The sequence below is a fragment of the Haliotis rubra genome, unplaced genomic scaffold (assembly GCF_003918875.1).
Source record: "Haliotis rubra isolate DU_JTF1 unplaced genomic scaffold, ASM391887v1 Scf12, whole genome shotgun sequence".
NCBI lineage: Eukaryota > Metazoa > Mollusca > Gastropoda > Lepetellida > Haliotidae > Haliotis > Haliotis rubra.
In genome coordinates, this window is record NW_025765114.1 from 1,762,363 (window position 1) to 1,783,711 (window position 21,349).

Here is a 21,349-nt window from a genome sequence, read left to right on the forward strand (position 1 = left end):
TCATGCAGCCACAGCCAAAGATTCAGAAAGGTTGAGATAACCCACACACTTAACTTTGTAAAATGGTAATTAAACATGTGAAAACGTAAAGTGTTTATACATGTGTATTAAGCGACTGTTAAAGGGCCTGTCTGCATTACTTCCGGTTTAATGTCAAAATGACGGTGTTGAATAAAATCAGTTGAGGTTTGATAATAATTGAGACATGGACGAAGAAGACGATCCTTCTCACCATAGCGAGCTAAGCGAAGAGCCAAGCTTCTACCCAAATTCAGAGACATCTTCATGTACAAGTATTTCCAATCCGCATTATGATGGGCCGTATCAGCTTCAGGATCGAGAGGTGTCCTCGAGAGAATTGGAAAATGAAACCAACTGTACCGAAATTAACACTGATGACCATGATCATGGACGAAAATCTAAACCTGAACCTAAGTATCGCGTGAAAACCCCTACAAGTCCTCCAAAAAGCAAACGGAAGAATGAAGTTGTCATGGTCATCTTTGACTTTAGTTATTTGCTCACATGTGCCGGTATTCTTCGTGTATTACAAGTCGTAAGTCTCCTTGTTATTGTGAGATCTTAAAGGTTTGGAATATTTGCAAATTATTTAGGGCTACTGAAAGCCACATAAACGGCTCCTCTACTAGCCCTAGCTCCTCTACTAGTCCAGCATATAACTAGACGACTTTGCACTATACCAAGGTGTGCTCGATGTAGGCCTAGCTGGAATATGAATTTATTTATATGAACTACCCTTACCCAGCTTGCCCTGTAAATGTTCAGATGTCCGCCTCTACAATCAGTCCCAAGAAAAGGTTTTGGGGTTTAATTCATTATAAATGTTAATTGTCTTAATGATAACTCTTGTTGTAATTTGTTGCCATCATGCTACATAAAAACCAGCAAGTTGTAATTTTTGTTAATGTTGCAGATCTTGTCATTGATGACACTGGTGTGCCTGGTAACGTCTGGTGGATATGAAGGTGGACTTCTCAACCTGCCGCTCAGCTGGCATTTCCGTATCATGATTTTTGTGCTCATCCTCACTCTACTCTTCAGCTTCCTCTCCATCCTTGCCAACATCACTAGCCTTGTTTTCGTCTTCCCTTTTGAATGGACTTTCATTGTAAGTTACCATGGCAAAGTAATCAAACATGATCCAAACACACTTACATAGGTTTGATTTCATGAACATGATGAAGCAACTGTATAAATTATTCTTAACTAAACATGTTGTAAAGCTACAATGAGGTTAACATGGTTAAAATATTTCCTTTCTCATCCACAGAATGTAGTTATGGAAACATTAATGTGAAACCCTTACAACCAACCATGAACATGATGAACGCTGAGCCAACTTTAAAAAGATGCCATAATGTCTGAGTGATCTTGTTTGCTAGCATAATCACATTATTACTTCCTCTTACAGGACTTGATACTGTATTCAGTATTTGCCTTTCTGTACCTGGTGGGAACGTCCCTCGTTGCTAGTGCTTTTGACTTCTATATCAAGATGCGGACCAATGTATCTCAAGAAACCATTCATCAACTGGTTGTGTGTGTGGTGAGTGTACTTAATCAAATACATGTGTGTTGAAAGGTTTGAAGGAAAAGCTGCTGACATGATGTTTTTGTGATCTGTAGAATATTTTAACTTCACAAAAAGATCATAAATGTCACACAAACTAGTGTCATCAATGTTGAACTGACGCATACATGATAAACAGAATTTAGCATCATATACATATTTTCTTGAGATTCCCATACATTAGATGAAGGAATCATTTGTCACCAACTGCCATGTTATGTTGTTGGTAGTTTTTAAAGATGGTAAAAGAGAAAGGTGTTATATTTTTCCTTATCCTGACTCATGCTCTTTTTGCTTGTCTTCTTCTTCTTGCGAACATAGTGGAACACTTGTATCTCCCTAATTGAAGCTCCCTTCAATTTAAAATCACTAATCAATACTCTCCAAGAGTTGCCTCTCTTTGGTCCCCTTTTGGCGGGAAAGGTGGCGCCACCACATCCCATATGCTTCACTCTCTCCTTCTTAGCCCAGTGAGCAGGATGTGAGAGCGCCTGTGTCTCCCTACGACACTATATCCTTTGATTATTCTTACTTAGTTACCTCTACAAGTCTCTTATAGAGGTTTACCTAGTATCCTTCAACAATATGGTTTGATATTTATTCGTATTTACTCGTATTTACTGCTGTTTATTCGCGGGACTCCGTGATTGTTCAGTAGATTATGTTGATGAAAATATGTACTGTTTGCAAGTTACGTTTTTCTGCTGCTGATCCGCATTTAATATGCTCTAGCTGTAATGTACCATGTGCTTTCAGTTCACGTTGCAGTTTCTGTATTAATTTATCTAATTCTGCTTTTAACAAATTTTTTCTTTGCGTCCTGAGACGCGCAGCAGATAGGTCACGTAAACAGAGTCTAGGCATGGCTAATGCTACTGAACCCCTTGCAAGTCAACTGCTGTCCGACGACCCCCTCCCGTCTGGTGTTCCGCTGGAGTTACCCTCGGAAGAGAGGCGTGGGACGCAGTCCGCCGTCTCCAAGAAGCGTCCTGCATCACCAGACCTTCCGTCGTCGCAGCCTAAGACTAAGAGGGCATCTACGTCACAACGCAGACTCCGCACCCCCAGGGCAGCGTCTACCACCAAGGGGAAAACTACGCAGTCAGCAAGAACTTTCTCAGCCGAGATTGTTCCACCTAAGAACAGGGCCTTTATGATGAGCAGCCGATCATCATACCTGATGTTCATCGCAAGAAGCGACCGGTGTCAGCTACAGTGACGTCAGCGCAGATCCACAATCAGCACGATGTATCAACGCTGAGGACTGATGATCTTCCCATGGGTCCCGTCGCTACCAACACAGATAGGGCAGCTACTACAACTTCGCAGACCGTCCCGGGCGACCTGGTTCAACAGATTATGAAGTTGATGGAAGACCGCTATGGACTGGAAAAGAGACAACCAGCCCAGGACCTGAGCCTTCGCGAAGGCTCCACCGTAGACGTCACCCCTGAGGGACCCCCCGTCAACGTAGCGGCTACTACCAAGTCACCACTGAAGGACCAGCCTGCGCGAAGGACGTCACAGTCTACCTCTGCGAAGGACCCAGACGATCAGCGTTCCCGAAGGCCTTCGCGCAGGTCACCTCATAGATCACCACGTCGCTCGACTCATAAGCCTTCGCGAAGGTCTCCAGTCAGGTCTCCTCATACGTCGCCATGCACAGCTGTTCAAGTATACAGAACTCCTCCTCAGTCACCATCGGAAGAGTTTCATCGGCCTCTTACCAACGCTCCGGATACCGAAGATGATGGAGGCATCATATTCTCCGACGCAGAGATACGCTATTGGATGGCCAACAACCTGGACCTGGCTTCGCCGTCTAAAGACAACAACCCAGCTCACACCTATCTCATGAGGGAGGACGACGCAGACACGATCACCCTACCTCCGATTGACCCTATAGCAACGGTTCCACAGAACTTGGATACAGCTTTCCAAGCAGCCACTAAAGCTCAGGCGCCGCACTTACCTCAGTTCAATGCCAAGAAGTTCTTTGCTCATAACATGGACCCATTCTACAAAGCTCAAGAAATCGACGATAACTTCAAAGTCATCAACGATGCCAAGGCAAAGACGTACAAGATCGAGGATCGCAAGCTGGCTCAAGATGAAACTATGACCAGAAGAATGTTTCTCAGCCTCAACAGATCCAGAACTATTAATGAAACTCTCATCACTAGATTCTGTGATTCTACATCAGAAGACGACAGAATGATATACTCGGCCCTCCTTATGCAGAAGAAGGACCAGCAATTCTTGACGGATCACCTTTCATCCATCTCAGCAGCTCTTACTCAGGCTCGTCGTCAAGGTCTCCTCGCCACCTGTAGTTGGGGTGAACAGTTCACAGCACCTCTATTCACAGCCCCATGGTCAACGCCTTCCATCTTTGCTGGAGGAATTGATAAAGTCTCTAAAGAAGTCATCAAGGATTCAAGAGAAGTCCTCATGATTAAATCGATTGACACTCTCACTAGCGTCATCAAGCAGACATCACAGAGATACTCCGGAAGATCCAAGTTTACTGGTCTACAAAAAGCACGGGACAGGAAGATGGCCAGCTTCAGAGGTGGAAAGGACTCTTTTCGCCTCCCATTCGGCAACTAAAGGGGAGGATCTGGAAGAGGCAGGGCACCCAGAGGCTCCCGCAACTATCGACGATGAAAGGCGGGTTCAGAACGACTGGAGTCTTCCACCCCCAGCCGTCCCTGTACAACCTTCGCAAGTGGGTGGACGCCTTCAACTGCACTGGGAGAACTGGGGAATACTAAAAGATCCATATGTCTCCAACATCCTTCAACACGGATATCGAATCCAACTACAGGCCACGCCTCTGCTTACAGTCAAGCCTCACAAGTTCGACTTCCAGGCACAACAACTACTAAAGTTACGAGAAGCTGTTTCATCTCTCCTAACCAAGCAGGCCATAGAAATCATGGATCAAGTAAACATCGAACCAGGTTTCTACTCCCCAGTTTTCCTAGTGCCCAAGAAAAATTCCAAGGAAAAGTTCCGACTCATCTACAACATGAGCACGTTCAACAGGGATTATCTACGCAAACCGCCAGCGTTTCGCATGATACATCTACCTCAACTACGGCACCTTGTTCGTCCGATGGACTACATGGCCAGTATAAATCTACAGGATGCTTACCTGCATATCCCGATACATCCCGACTCGAGGAAGCACCCATGGTTTACTCAAGACGGGCTACATTACCAATGGAGGGTACTACCATTTGGAATATCATCGGCCCCCTGGTTGTTCACAAGAGTAACGAAACCCATCGTCACTTACCTACATCGTCAAGGGCTACGCAGTGCGTACTACCTCAACGACGGGAATCAAGTAGATCAAGATCCAGAGCGTCTCAAACTACAACTGAATTTCACCATCAAGCTACTAACACAGCTAGGATGGTTAGTGAATCTACTCAAGTCGGACCTAGAACCTACGCAGGACCTGCAATTTCTAGGCATTCGATTCCTCACGACACAGAATCGTATCGTCATACCAGAGGACCGATGGCTCAAGATCCAACAGACCATTCCACAAGCCTTACTCTCTCCGTTACCACTACGACAGTGACAGAGTCTGTTGGGTCTCCTCATGTCAGCACAAGACATGACAGCCAGAGGCAGACTACAGTTACGCCCGTTACAGGTCCTCATCAACGCTCATCTCGACGACCTTCAACCATTCGGTCTACCGAATTAGCTCAGACCTCATGTACTTTGGTGGACCAGGAGGTCGAATGTTTGCGAAGGCATCTATTTAACAGAGCCGGGTTCAAAACCCATCTCTATGCAGACGCGTCGCTCCAAGGTTGGGGAGCTCATCTCACCAACCGGACGGCATCAGGGTTATGGAACCAAGAAGAGAGCAAACTGCACATAAACATGCTCGAAATGAAAGCAGTAATAAACGCCCTACTTCATTGGAGCACCATTCTACAGAATGCACACCTAATGATCCACACCGACAACTCAACAGTGGCGTTTTATATAAACAAACAAGGTTCAACGAGATCATTGAACCTATTGACTCTATGCTTCCAACTGTTCGATCTGATCGACGATCTAAACATACATGTCAGAGCATGCCACATTCCCGAGCCAAGAATGTACTAGCAGACGCGCTCTCTCGGCATATCTACCGTCACCGACGGAATGGAAACTCCACCCAGAAATCTTCGCTCAGATTATCATGGAAATAGGAGCTCCATTAATAGACCTATTCGCCACTCGCTTCAACAATCAGCTAACAACATTCGTATCACCAGTCCCGGATCCACAAGCATGGGCAACGGACGCTAAGCATATCCTGGGAAGGCCTCAACGCTGCGTATGCTTTCCGCCCATCAGCGCCAATACCAAAGGTGTTACAGAAAATCAGTCAAACTCAGAGCCTCCAACTGATTTTGGTCGCGCCCTACTGGCCAGCGAGAACGTGGTTTCCCATTCTAATTCAAGAAATCGGACAACCATACTACAACTACCAAAGCGCTCGAATCTACTTGTACATCCTCACACAAAACAAGCGCACGAAAACCCAGGAGCATTCCAACTTCACGTATGGACTGTATTAAAGTGTGTTTAAACGAGAGGTTATTCAGCCAGAGCGGCAAAAGCAGTCACGCTTGCTTTGCGCAACTCTACGCGCAACTTGTATGATGACAAGTGGCACAGTTTTGAGACATACGCTGCTAAAAAGGGATTTACAGCTAGAAATGCTACACACCCTGAAGTGGCAGACTACCTTTGTCACCTACAACAAACCAAACGTCTAAAAGGCTCGACACTATCTACGTATCTCGCAGCATTAAGTTCAGTGATAACTATGAGAACGGGTGTCAAGTTAACGAAGACACCAGAGTTACTGGCCTTACTACGTTCATTCCGATTGGAGGATCAGAAACAGAGATTTCGCGCTCCAGCATGGGATGTAAATATAGTGCTCCAACACCTCACAAGTGAGGCCTATGAACCACTGGAATCAACATCGTTCGAATTTCTGACGCAGAAAACACTGTTCCTGCTATCCCTAGCAACGGCAGCCAGAGTATCAGAAATCCACGCTCTAGACTACGAGAGAACACGTTTTGATGAGAATCAAAACACAGTGCATATGGGACTGCGATGGGACTTTATCGCCAAGAATCAATTGCCAGGTCAACCAGACAGATTATTCCATCGCCCCTGCACTTTCCTCGATACTGGACCTCATGATAAACTTTGATCTATCATGCCCAGTGAGAGCACTCAAAGTTTATTTACAACGATCCAAAACGAGGCAAAGAAAACTCAAGCGGTTATTCATCCCTCTATCTACAGCAACTGAGACTGAAGTCTCACGTACCACGATATCGATATCGATATGGATCAGAACTGTCATACTTCGAGCCTACAAGACTGCAGGACTCGACCCTCCAAGAGCATCTAATCCTCATGAAATCAGAGCACTGGCTTCGACACTCGCTCTACATGGAAATTGCTCGTTGAATACCATTATGGAGGGCTGCTTTTGGAAATCTGACATGGTGTTTGCTAACCACTACCTGAGAGACATCGCCACCGAGGACATCTCAGGTATTCACCATTTCGGACCATTGGTTTTAGCACAGCAGTTGACAGTTCCTCGTAGACGATGAGACATAGTCTCACGAGATTATATCTGTATATACTATATCAGTATTTATCAAGCTTACAAACTCTACAGAGTTTTTTTGCTAGTTGTATATCTTAAGCCTAAATTAGTCTTAAAACCCAGTACCTATGTTACATGTACTATTGGGTCGCGTCTCCACTTTGGAGTCGCTTATTCATATATTATTCTAATATTGTAGTACCCCCATCTATGGCAGCTGGTAGAACTTATGGATGATAGCAGCAGAAATTAATTTAATTACAGTGCCATTATGAAGTTCCCGTAGGGGGTTATTACATCTAAATCACTAATTTAAATCCAAAGTATCTGTTCCCACCTCCGATTCCGTCGGATTCTACAAGCAAAAAGAGCATGAGTCAGGATAAGGAAAAATATGTAATTTTCTGAATAAAGTTGATATTTTATACTTATCCTGACTCATGAGGTAAGCCCTCCCATCCTCCCCACATGACACTTTTGGATTTCCCTGAAAATTCAAGTGTTGGGCTCGTTAAACAGGAGAGAGTGAAGCATGTGGGATGTGGTGGCGCCACCTTTCCCGCCAAAAGGGGACCAAAGAGAGGCAACTCTTGGTGAGTATTGATTAGTGATTTTAAATTGAAGGGAGCTTCAATTAGGGAGATACAAGTGTTCCACTATGTTCGCAAGAAGAAGAAGACAAGCAAAAAGAGCATGAGTCAGGATAAGTATGAAATATCAATTTTATTCAGAAAATTACATTATTCGGATGTCAAGTTATACACGCATCCTCAGTAAATGAACATTTGTCGCTTCAAATGTTCCATAAAGCCTAAGATACTTTTCTCAGGTAAGGTACTGAGGTTGGTCATCATTATTTTCTTCACTCTAAGTCAGCCACCATATCAATACACAATAGGGCATGTGCAAAGTGAGTGATTGAGTGAGTTTAGTTTTACGCCGCACTCAGCAATATCCCAGCTATATGGCAGCGGTCTGTAAATAATCGAGTCTGGACCAGACAATCCAGTGATCAACAGCATGAGTGTCGATCTGCGCAATTGGGAACCGATGACACGTGTCAACCAAGTCAGCGAAACTGACCACCCGATCCCGTTAGTCGCCTCTTACGACAAGCATAGTCGCCTTTTATGGCAAGCACATGGGTTGCTGAAGACCTATTCTACCCCGGATCTTCACGGGTCGGCATGTGCAAAGACTTAAGGAGTAGGATGTAGAACAGAGTATGGAAAATATGTCTATTGTTGCACATTTAGTGAGTGGTGGTCCTCTGTTGCAGGTATTTGGCTATATCTGTATGGCATTTTATGGTCTAACAGCTCTGTGCAGCTACAGAACATGGAAGGTGCAGTATCGACTGTATCAGAGGAGGAGACTTCTTGAAGAGGATGAAATTGATATCTGAGATCTGAGAAAACAAACTGTGCAAGAAACAAGAAGTCATTTAACGTAAGAAACTGGTTTAAACTTAGGAGCTACACAGCCTGGTTTGGGTTGCATTTATTTGTTCATTGACTTGTATTATTTAAATATGGTTAATCTTATGTCCAATATATTTTAACTCCATGATAGTATGATAAACACCCAGAACCTATTTTGCTACCATGATTCTTGTGAAGTGCAAATGTTATTGCATGCCTCCAAAATAGCTGTCCAATCAAACTTCTCTCATGAGAAATTAGGTGAGAAGTTAGAGAAACACTCAGACAGTGATGTCACTGTTGAAATGAAGCTATTGTGGTGAATGTATCATGGGTGTTTATTATTATACAAAGGAGAAATAATACAGTCTGTAATTAAGGATATGTTAGGTGGCTCTTCAGATTCTAAATGTAGCTCTGTGAAATCTGCTAGCATGTCAGCAAGTACATTTCAGCAGGTGTCATAAACCTTGGCAGATGATACAGATTAATTCAGTAACCAAATCTACCTACCAAATTTCTTGGAGATTCCAACTTAGGATGGGTTCTAAGAAACCTGTTCTTGTCATAAGAGGAAATTTGCAATGATGGTTCAACTCAGTGATTTACTTTATGGCATGTCATTATACTCCTGACCACCATTAAGTTGACTCTTATGACCAGGATAGATTTCTTAGGAACTGTTATGGTTGTGTGATATATCACATTCAGACTAATTTTGAATGATGAATTTCATGACAAAATATGGAATATTTTACATTAGCAGTCATGTTTCTTTCTTTTTTCTTGTTTTACAGTTGTTTTGTTTGATGCTGATACCCAGGCATGATTCAGCCTCCCAGTCAGCTATTTACCTACAAACATGTCTCAACTTTAACAGTATTGAAGAACAAGCTTACATGCATTGTTATCATGGTTATACACCAGTTCTGTTCAGTTTGTACCCTTATCCTATATAATGCTTTAGTTGTAGTTACTTCCTGGCACATATCCTCAAAGTATGTATCTGACATATATATGTCATGAGTTTCACATACAATTTACATTGGTATTTTTTGTTTTATATATGATACAATTATTGAAAAAACAACAAACTTTACTTCTTTACCATATGTATTTACCATATAAATGTTGACATACCTGTTTGTTTATAAACAGATAAGTCCTTGTGCAATGTATGTTACTATATTTTTCATTTTTGACTGTCTTCCATCTTAAGCCTTTTCTCAGCCACCAAGTTGAAATATTTTGTAGTAAGCAACTGCTGAAGTCTCCAGTATATCATTATACATTCAGGGTATTTGTATATCCTTTGACACTGCTTGGTTCCAAAACACCATATTGTCAGCAAGGAATGAAGTGCATGCCATAAAATGAAGACGAAGGAAAACTTGTAGATGACAGATTGATTTGCTAAACATTCTGGGTTATATTGTGCAGATGTGTTACACATTTAATATATTTTCAATTTCAAGATCTAAGTACTTAATCAGAGAATCTTATTGAGTGAATCATTAGAAACATGGTTACTCCACAAGTTGGGCTGTTGTTTCAAGCCACCATGGCCTGGTCAGGACTAATGCTCAAACTATTGTCTAGTAAGAAAAAGTTTTTAATGGATCATTACTTGTTGACCAAATGGCGATTTTTGTGCCACTGTAGTAGTCCCATATCTTCAAAGTGCTCTTGTTTCTGAGCAGCAGGGCTCCAGATAAGGGCCGTATCGGCATTATGTAATCACATATTTATCTGAAAAAGTATTGTTTTATTGATTATAGACCTGTTAACACAAGAGTTGCAATGTTGTCGTGCATATATGAAACGAAACACAAGATTACTGATACTCCATTAAATTCCATTCAGTACTCTAAATGTACTCTTATGATTTTCAAGTATTCCTGTATTGAAAAATAAGGAGTACGTACTCCTGGTGATAAAAAATTATCTGGAGCTCTGGAGCATTGAGTCCACAAAGGTGGACATTTTGAGTTGTGTAGGTGTGTGTCTATTGGAGATTAATCTTTGGGAACTGATACAGTGCAGAAACTTTTAATTATAAAGTTTTACCTCTTGACAAGACAAACCTTTAATTCAAGATTCAAGCATAAATAATGGTGAATGCTAATTCTCATTATTTATGATAAACAATTATGAACCTTTCAAAGAAGACTTAAATGTATGCAGGTATTGGCTGACTGTTACAAAGAAATGAGAATGTTTTTTTTAGTTTTGGGGATTTTTTTTTTTTTACAATTTTTTTATATCATGTCAGGAAGAGCCCCACCTTTATTCATGTTATACACTATGTAATCTGCTGGGTCTTTGATTTTATAACCATTAAGCTGATGGTTACTGTGACTTTCTAGTCTACAAGCTAAATACAAAGTCAAGTGTTTTTTAATATATTTTTATTACTTACATGTGTTGCCTCTGTATTATGCTTATACATATCGTTAATGAGTTTGTTCGTTCTTGCCTTCAACGTCCAGGTTATGTTGTGATATATTAATGTACTTGACTGTTTACTGATACAGTATTTCAGCTGTAAAACTCATCAGTATTTTGTTGTGAACACATTTAATTTTAGTGTTAGACTAGGTATCGTGCTTGCAAGAGGCATGTGTCCAGTTGAGGCCTTCACCCATCTAGGGACCAATAACTGAAAATAACTAATGAGTTAATACTGATAAATGAAGGAAGGCAACTGTTATGAAGACATTGTTGTGATGGTTATCAGTTGTCGCAATCCGTCTATTTTTAAACTTATCCTATCTCACGACTTGCACCTCTCTCTCTTCATTCGACCATGAGTGGACCTACAAATTAAACTTTGCTCCAGGCCTTCCTTGTCCCTGTCCCCGTGCTGTGCATGCCTTCCTGCCTTAGCCATGCTCACTAGGCCGTGACAGCATGTGGCATGCGCAGTCCTCACCCACGTGATCACCTTCCATACTCATTCTCTTTCTTGTCGCTCGACAGAGTGGACGTGAATTTTTTCGTCTGATAATTGCTCAACATGGTTAAGCCTGTTCAGGCCAGAAACGAAGTTTTGCGCTCAGCGTAATTTGGGACCCACACACATCGTGTGTTGATTATGTAGGTTGTTGTGATTGGGACAAACGTTGTCTTTAAGTGTTCAGGACTGTCTAATGAGGATTTTAAAGCTTACAAACGTGCTTGTGCCAGACGTTTGGCAGATAGGGCCAGGAATGCTTATGCGGGATCTGGTCCATCTCCCGCTAAAAACAATGTTTACATCGCCCCAACCTACCTTCTCGCCGTTCTAAATCTCCCGTCTCTCCTAACGAAGATTTTATGGACGCTTCGTCTGATTCCTATTTGTCTGAGAATGTTAAAAGGCGTTTGGGACGCTTTCCTCACCTAGCTCAAGTTCTCATGGGCATGCAAGGGTGGTAATGACTGATATTTCCTCTACACAAGACCTGCGATCTACTTCATCTCATAGATCCGTTTCTTCGGACCGTTCAAAGTCCTCGAAAACTTCTAAATCCAAGCATTCATCATTGAAGCATGGATCGGCGTGGTTGGAACATAACCGTTCTCCTCTTCGTACGGTTTCATCCCACTGAAACAATTCACCCACACGAGTTGAGTCACCATCTGGTTCGGAGGTTCGAATTCGTTCTTCTACTGCTGGGAAGTGTCGTTCTAGATCTCGTTCACGCTCGAGCTCTCGTCGTCCTTCCAATGTACCAGTCCGAACCGATTCACCACCTCGATTCATTTCACCAATCAGAATTGGGTCTAATGCCAGTGTTGGTTCACTAGAACGGAACCATTCACCTATCCGTGTCATTGCCAAGGGTCGAACTAGTTCACTCAGCCGGGCCGGCTCACCAGACCGAACTCGAATGGATTCACCAGGACGAACCGGTTCACATTCCCGACTCAGTTCACCTCAACATAGGTTTCAGTTCGACTCACCATCTCATAGTCGAATCAATTCACCACAGCGTTTTGATTCACGTAGTCGTTCAGTCTCACCTAGTGGAAGTGGTTCGCCATTTCGATCCGATTCACCTAGCCGTACGGTGTGTTTTCGTCAAGAGTGATTCTCGTAGTCGGTCTCATTCACCTCAGGTGAATCAGGATATCCCGTCTTGTCAGTCTAGAGCTAGTGAGCATTTGCGGTCAGCACCTTTACGTGATAGTTCCCCTCATTAACATCGTTCTGTGCGGGTGGTTTCACCTGCTAGGCTGTGTTATGGTTCAGTGGATCGGCGTTCACCTTCATGCCATGCCACTTCTACTTTGCCTCGGTCATAGGTTATTGCTGAGTCTTGGAATCCTGCGCTTGAGCCCTCTCCAGCGCCGGGTTGAGATACCATGCTTCTTGCTGTTGACCCTAAGTATGCGTAATTTTGCGCACACTGTAACAATATTTACTTTCTCGGATCCCCACTCGTCATGTGTGGGTTGTATTGACCTGTGTTCCTGGAGCAAACATTGTCGGAAATGTGCTCCCTTATCAAGGACGTTTTTAGAGCATGTAGACATGCTTGCTCCCATTGGCTGGCAGACAGAGCTCGTTACACTTTAACAGTTGATCACCCGACAAACCTCAGCTTTTAATGACCGTTATTAACTGCTCGTCGTCCGGAGATTCCCATGTCGGGGATTACCGAACTGATGCAGATCACAGTCACGATACAGATCACAACACTGATCCAGATCACGGACTGATTCAGATCACGTCAACATTCCGGCTCACCACCCTGAACCGATTTACCAGCCCGACTCGTACCGTTTGACCAGGCCTAAAAGCTCCCTATCGTCGAACCAGTTCACCTGGCCGTTCAAGATCACTGAATTGTCAGCATTCATCGAACTGTCAGCTTTCGTCAATAATCCATTCCTCGGACCTTGCCAGCAATTGAGCTTATGCATGAATTGGGCGATTCACCACTCGTGTTATTTCCAACACGGCGCATCTTACCAGCCTATCAGAGCCTATGCCAAATGTGTCTGGGATGCCTCCCAAGACACTTAACCCACATCAAACCTCGTCTTTGCTTTCATGGTTCGGGCTACGCCAGGCGCCTATTAGATGCAGGAATTGTTTTGGTTGATTCAACACACATGATAGCATGGTTCGCTGACCACCTACAGCTACCTAGAGCAAGATACCAGATGTTCTATTGATTACATTCAACATGAAGGATCGGGACTTGTCAACACTGGTTTTCCACACCCTCAACAGGTTCGTGAACTTGCATCTAGATAGGGCCAAATTTGTCGAACTCTGCTAGTTTTCAACACGATCATAGTTTTCAGGGCATCTGTGAGGCGCTGAATTCCTCATTACGAAGTGGCAAGCTCTAAGCTCAACAATTTGATTTGTTTATCCGGTTTACCTTACGGCTTGAGAGGTGCTTAATGTTTTTAATCACATAACTTATCCCACCTTGTACCCCTTTTTATCCCACCGGCATATAATGCGGTGGGATATAGTCGTCGCCTCGTCCGTCTGTCCGTCCGTCCGTAATCATTTTGTTTCCGGATCATAACTCAAAGACCGTTCGATATTTTTTAACCAAAATTGGTAGATATGTCAAAAATAACCTAAGGTGGTGCCTTTTGCTATTTACAGATAATTGTCATTTTTATTTTTCTCAGTTTCCATGGAAACGTTTTGGACTTAGTCTTAAAGAAGGGTGGGCTTCGTTTCCGGAGCATAACTCAAGAACCGTTCAATATTTTTCAACAAAACTTGGTAGATATATCAAACAGATCCTAAAGTGGTGCCTTTTGCTATTTGCAGATTTTTGGCATTTTTATTTTTCCGGTTTCCATGGAAACATTTTGGACTTAGTCTCAAAAGTAAGGAATGCTTTTCGTTTCGAGGCATAACTCAAGAACCATTCAATATTTTTCAACAAAACTTGATAGATATATCAAACAGATCCTAAAGTTGTGCCTTTTGCTATTTGCAGATTTTTGGCATTTTTATTTTTCCTGGTTTCCATGGAAACGATTCGGACTTAGTCCCAAAAGTGAGGGGTGGGCTTCGTTTCCAGAGCATAACTCAAGAACCGTTCAATATTTTTCAAAAAGACCTGGTAGATATATCAAACAGATCCTTAAGTGGTGCCTTTTGCTATTTGCAGATTTTTGGCATTTTATTTTTCCGGTTTCCATGGAAACATTTTGGACTTAGTCTCAAAAGTAAGGAATGCTTTTCGTTTCCGAGCATAACTCAAGAACCATTCAATATTTTTCAACAAAAGTTGGTAGATATATCAAACAGATCCTTAAGTTGTGCCTTTTGCTATTTGCAGATTTTTGGCATTTTTATTTTTCCTGGTTTCCATGGAAACGATTCGGACTTAGTCCCAAAAGTGAGGGGTGGGCTTCGTTTCCAGAGCATAACTCAAGAACCGTTCAATATTTTCAACAAGACCTGGTAGATATATCAAACAGAACCTTAAGTGGGCCTTTTGCTATTTGCAGATTTTTGGCATTTTATTTTCCCGGTTTCCATGGAAACGATTCCGGACTTAGTCCCAAAAGTGAGGGTGGGCTTTCGTTTCCGAGCATAACTCAAGAACCGTTCAATATTTTTCAACAAAACTTGGTAGATATATCAAACAGATCCTAAAGTGGTGCCTTTTGCTATTTGCAGATTTTTGGCATTTTTATTTTTCCCGGTTTCCATGGAAACGATTCGGACTTAGTCCCAAAAGTGAGGGGTGGGCTTCGTTTCCAGAGCATAACTCAAGAACCGTTCAATATTTTTCAACAAAACTTGGTAGATGTATGAAACAGAACCTTAAGTGGTGCCTTTTGCTATTTGCAGATTTTTGGCATTTTTATTTTTCCCGGTTTCCATGGAAACATTTTGGACTTAGTCCCAAAAGTGAGGGGTGGGCTTCGTTTCCGGAGCATAACTCAAGAACCGTTCAATATTTTTCAACAAAACTTGGTAGATAAATCAAACAGAACCATGAGTGGTGCCTTTTGGTATTTGCAGATTTTTGTCATTTTTATTTTTCCCGGTTTCCATGGAAACATTTTGGACTTAGTCTCAAAAAGTAAGGATTGCTTTCGTTTCCGGAGCATAACTCAAGAACCGTTCAATATTTTTCAACAAGACCTGGTAGATATATCAAACAGATCCTAAAGTTGTGCCTTTTGCTATTTGCAGATTTTGGCATTTTATTTTTCCGGTTTCCATGGAAGCGATTCGGACTTAATCCCAAAAGTGAGGGGTGGGCTTCGTTTCGAGCACAACTCAAAACCTCTCTATATCTTTCAGCAAAACTTGGCAGATATGTGAGGCAGATATTGAAGTGATGCCTTTTGCTATTTGCAGATATTTGTGATTTATTATTTTCTCGGTTTCCATGGAAATGATTCGAACTTAGTCTCAAAAAGGAAGGGATGGGTTTTGTTTCGAACTGCACAACGAAAACTTCTTAATATCTTTCAGCAAAACTTGGCAGATATGTGAGGCAGATCCCAAAGTGGTGCCTTTTGCTATTTGCAGATTTTTGTCATTTATTTTTTTCATGATTTCCATGGAAACGATTTGCACTTAGTCTAAAATCAAGCTGGACTTTAAGTAACTGTCAGATGATTTGTTCTTTCAAAGATGTGGGGCCCGGGGGGATATGTCATCTTCTGATGACTCTTGTTCGGATGGTTGTACAGAGTACAGAGTAGCTATGTGCTTCACCATGCCAAATTGATTTACATGTGATGTCAGTAGCCCAGTCATCTAGACATATCACGCTCGGCACTTGACGGTCTGACGATTCCAGTTCTCAAGAGTCCTCCGTGACCGGGGCTCATCTCATCCCAGATTTTATCTACCATCCGATCTTCACCTTTGATGAATGATTCGGTTCAACAATTCTACCCTTCGGGTGTAGATATCAGTTCTACAACCACCCGATATGGCATTACTAGATACGCTTGCTAGCCAGGAATACTTTACGACGCTCCACTGAGTCTTGTTACTACAGACTACTCGTAACAGCGTGTTTGTGTATCGCTGGGTGCATATTGCAGATGGTTTGTCATCTTCAGCTCCCTTTGTTTTACACGATAAGCAAGTTTCTGGACAGATAACAGATGGGTCAAGTTTTTGCGCATGGTACCAGCAGTGATGTTTTGTCAAATAGCCAGCATAGCTCAGCCCGGAATTTATGGGTTGCGACTCGCCCGGTTAACCGAAGACCATGTTGTCCGTTTTTTTGTCACTCGTGTGTAACGTTTGCAAATGGCGGACTACTGTTTGTTTACCGGAATTTTGATGATTAGAGTGGCTATGAAGTGCCCTTGCAGACTTGTCTTGGTCCCACGAATCGGATACCAAGTCCAGCCTTTAAATGCTAGTAACAATGAACGCTGCCATTCCCCGGTAAAAGTGATTGTGTCGGGATTTCGACAGCCAGTCGAGAGAGATTTATCAAGGGTGACAGACAGAAACACCCGTGAACGGTTTGACTAGCTCAAGCACTGAATTCAGAGGTCACTGCAGTTATGCAAGGACTGTCACCAGGCAGCGATCTACTACCTTTATCACTCCACCTGGCGAACCATCATTTTGTTCGGCCAACCGAAACGTTCCTGAGGTCACCGATCGTAAGAATTTCTTCAATTCGTTTACAATGTGAACGTTCCTGTAGATTGACTGACAATATCCATGCGCCGAACATACTACATTGAGCAATCCCTCAGAACTGACATAGTTGCTCGACTTATTGAACGTTCTTATATCAGGAGATATCTTTTTGTCAGAGGCAAGAGTGGTTAGACCTCTCATTTCCCTCGACCTGCGAGGGCCGTGGGGTAGCCTAGTGGTGAAAGCGTTGGCTCGTCACGCCGAAGACCCTGGTTCGATTCCCCACATGGGCACAATGTGTTAAGCCCATTTCTGGTGTCCCCCGCCATGATGTTGCTGGAATATTGCTAAAAGCGGCGTAAAACTCAGTCAGTCCCTCGACCTGCGAGACGCCTACCTTCACATCCAGATACATCCAGACTATCGGAAGTATCTTCGATTTACTTTCAAGGGACGTCATTGATACCAATGGAGGGTCCTGCTGTATGGGCATATGTGCGGCCCCGCGGCTTTTTATCCCACCGGCATATAATGCGGTGGGATATAGTCGTCGCCTCGTCCGTCTGTCCGTCCGTCCGTCCGCCCGTCCGTCCGTAATCATTTTGTTTCCGGACCATAACTCAAAGACCGTTCGATATTTTTTAACCAAAATTGGTAGATATGTCAAACATAACCTAAGGTGGTGCCTTTTGGTATTTACAGATAATTGTCATTTTAATTTTTCTCGGTTTCCATGGAAACGTTTTGGACTTAGTCTTAAAGAAGGGTGGGCTTGCTTCGGAGCATAACTCAAGAACCATTCAATATTTTTCAACAAAACTTAGTAGATATATCAAACAGATCCTAAAGTGGTGCCTTTTGCTATTTACAGATTTTTGGCATTTTATTTTTCCGGTTTCCATGGAAACAATTCGACTTAGTCCCAAAAGTGAGGGTGGGCTTCGTTTCGGAGCATAACTCAAGAACCGTTCAATATTTTTCAACAAAACTTGGTAGATAAATCAAACAGAACCATGAGTGGTGCCTTTTGGTATTTGCAGATTTTTGTCATTTTTATTTTTCCCGGTTTCCATGGAAACATTTTGGACTTAGTCTCAAAAAGTAAGGATTGCTTTCGTTTCCGGAGCATAACTCAAGAACCGTTCAATATTTTTCAACAAAACTTGGTAGATATATCAAACAGATCCTAAAGTTGTGCCTTTTGCTATTTGCAGATTTTTGGCATTTTTATTTTTCCCGGTTTCCATGGAAACGATTCGGACTTAGTCCCAAAAGTGAGGGGTGGGCTTCGTTTCCGGAGCACAACTCAAAAACTTCTCAATATCTTTCAGCAAAACTTGGCAGATATGTGAGGCAGATCCCAAAGTGGTGCCTTTTGCTATTTGCAGATATTTGTGATTTATTATTTTCTCGGTTTCCATGGAAATGATTCTGACTTAGTCTCAAAAGTGAGGGGTGGGTTTCGTTTCCGGAGCACAACTGGAAAACTTCTTAATATCTTTCAGCAAAACTTGGCAGATATGTGAGGTAGATCCCAAAGTGGTGCCTTTTGCTATTTGCAGATTTTTGTCATTTATTTTTTTCATGATTTCCATGGAAACGATTTGCACTTAGTCTAAAATCAAGCTGGACTTTAAGTAACTGTCAGATGATTTGTTCTTTCAAAGATGTGGGGGCCGGGGGGATATGTCATCTTCTGATGACTCTTGTTACTCAGGTACCCAATCCGATAACAAGCTACCTGCATTGTCAAGGCGTGACATTTGAGAACTATATCGACGACTGTGTTCAAGCCCAGCAGGATCCAGTCGTCCTTCCTCTCCACAGGCAGTCCATCATCAAGTTGCTCACGCAATTAGGATGGCTGCTAAATTCGGAGAAATCGGAGGGAACACCGACCCGATGATTTCTTTTTATTGGGACAATATTCAACACGACAGGTCATGATGTTTGTGCCCCAGGAGAGGTGGGACAAGATTCAGTGCAACGGACCACTAGTGCTGGTCCAACCCACAACTTTTCGCCAGTGGCAGAAGTTACTAGGGTGGTTGACGTCGGCACAAGCGCTGACTTACAGGGGCCAGCTGCAGCTTCGCCCTCTTCAGATGTTTCTGTGCCCATACATCGGGGACGACAACCCCAGGGAGTTGATTCGTCTTCCCGCACAACTACATTCAGTCTTTCGTTGATGGATCAACAAGTGGAATGTTTGTGTTGGAGTCTCTATGGTGCCCTTCATACCGACTCAACTCCTGTTCGTTGACACATCTTTCAATCTGGGGCACTCACTTTCTCCATCAAGTGGCTTAGCAGTGGTCATCAGGAGAAAGGGCCCTTCAGTACAACGAATTGGAATTCAGCACTGTCATTCTCGCTGTTCGGCATTGGGCAGTTGAACTACGGTTCACTCATATACTGATTCAATCAGACATTTCGATGGTAATGTTGTACATAAACCATCAGGAGTCGACAGGATCAGCAGCTCTGCTTCAGTTGATGTTTCGAATTTATCATCTGATCGATTCACTCCACACAGAGGCCAGAGCCTGAGTGGAAACAACGGAGCGGAAACAACTGCCTCTGATCTTCCAATCAAAGATCTGCCTGTTATCACGACCAGATGTAGACCTGTTCGGCACTCGGGACAACCATCAGCTTCAGCGCAGATGATCACCAGTTGCGATCGTTTCCACTTTGTGTACAATCTGAATAAAATTCTGAATTTTATTTCTGATTTGTGTCTTCGATTCTTCTGGGACTTGTGAGTTTTCCGATTCAATTACCCTTTCACCCTCCACGGGACGGTGTCTGTGGGGGTTGTTTCGAAGCAGGGGCTGGCCCGATACTGGTCGTCAGACCTTGGAAATCGTGGTAATGCGACTGATTACACTCGCTAAGCTGCGTCCTTTCACTTTCGTGAAGGTAGTGACTGAACACCACATTGCTCGGGAATCCCGGTGCCTGGAGCACTTGTGCTTAGTAAGTCAATGGGTTCGAACTAACCATCGCATGTCTCGCATTTGAGACGCTGGAGGGTCGCCACCTCACTTACTGTCCTCTGCTCCACGGAGTAATTATGTCAGTGAAGTGAGTCATTCCCTAAGCGTTACACTTCGTAGCGTTCATGCTCCTAAGTACCTATACACATCTATGTGATCTTACTGTGGTAAGTAGTGGAAGTCATAAGATGATGTTGTGGTACTGAACGTTAAAATTGTGAGTTTTTCCAATTCAATTACCCTTTCACCCTCCACGGGACGGTGTCTGTGGGGGTTGTTTCGAAGCAGGGGCAGGGGCTAGTCGTTAGACTTTTATTACGGGGGTACCTTGGAAATCGTGGCGATGCGACTGATTACACTCGCTAAGCTGCGTCCTTTCACTTTCATGAAAGTAGTGACTGAACACCACATTGCTCGGGAATCCCGGTCCCTGGGAGCACTTGTGCTTAGCAAGTCAATGGGTTCGAACTAACCCTCGCACGTAGTAACTTTGGTAGTTATTGGCCTGCGTTGTAGTTGCTTCCTTCGGTTGTTCAGCATAACGCTTAGCTGTTATCACTTGAACTTTGGGTAATCTATGACCCACCTTCCTACCGTGGGATAAGTGCAAGTCGTGAGATAGGATGAGTTTAAAAATACTTATCCTATCTCAGGCGATAAAGTCCCACCCTACCTCCCCACTACTTAGATTACCACCTTTCCAGTTTTGTCCTTTTATGGCTCCAAGATCGAGAATGAGTATGGAAGGTGATCACGGGGGTGAGGACTGCGCATGCCACGTGCTGTCACGGCCTAGTGAGCATGGCTAAGGCAGGAAGGCATGCACAGCACGGGGACAGGGACAAGGAAGGCCTGGAGCAAAGTTTAATTTGTTTCCACTCATGGTCGAATGAAGAGAGAGAGGTGCAAGTCATGAGATAGGATAAGTATATAAATATACAATTTATAGTTAAAATTTCCAATTACCTTATACTACGTAACTTTGATTGCAGAGGCAGACTTACATGTCACTTGCAAAAGTTTACTGATATACAAGAATAGGCCTGTTTAGTTTCCAAGCTGTATTTCATTACATTTCCACTCTGATATTTCAGGGGAAAG

At 43.1% G+C, this 21,349-nt stretch overlaps 1 protein-coding gene across 1 annotated transcript; it reads left to right on the top strand.

The window, feature by feature from the left end:
- Positions 1-141: 141 nt before the first annotated feature.
- Positions 142-11,411, top strand: LOC124263027 (plasmolipin-like). The gene is made up of 5 exons (XM_046697646.1): positions 142-556; positions 935-1,129; positions 1,433-1,567; positions 8,521-8,690; positions 9,460-11,411. The coding sequence occupies exons 1-4, from the start codon at positions 206-208 to the stop codon at positions 8,644-8,646; spliced, it is 807 nt and encodes a 268-aa protein (XP_046553602.1). The 5' UTR covers positions 142-205; the 3' UTR covers positions 8,647-8,690; positions 9,460-11,411.
- The last annotated feature ends 9,938 nt before the right edge of the window (positions 11,412-21,349 follow it).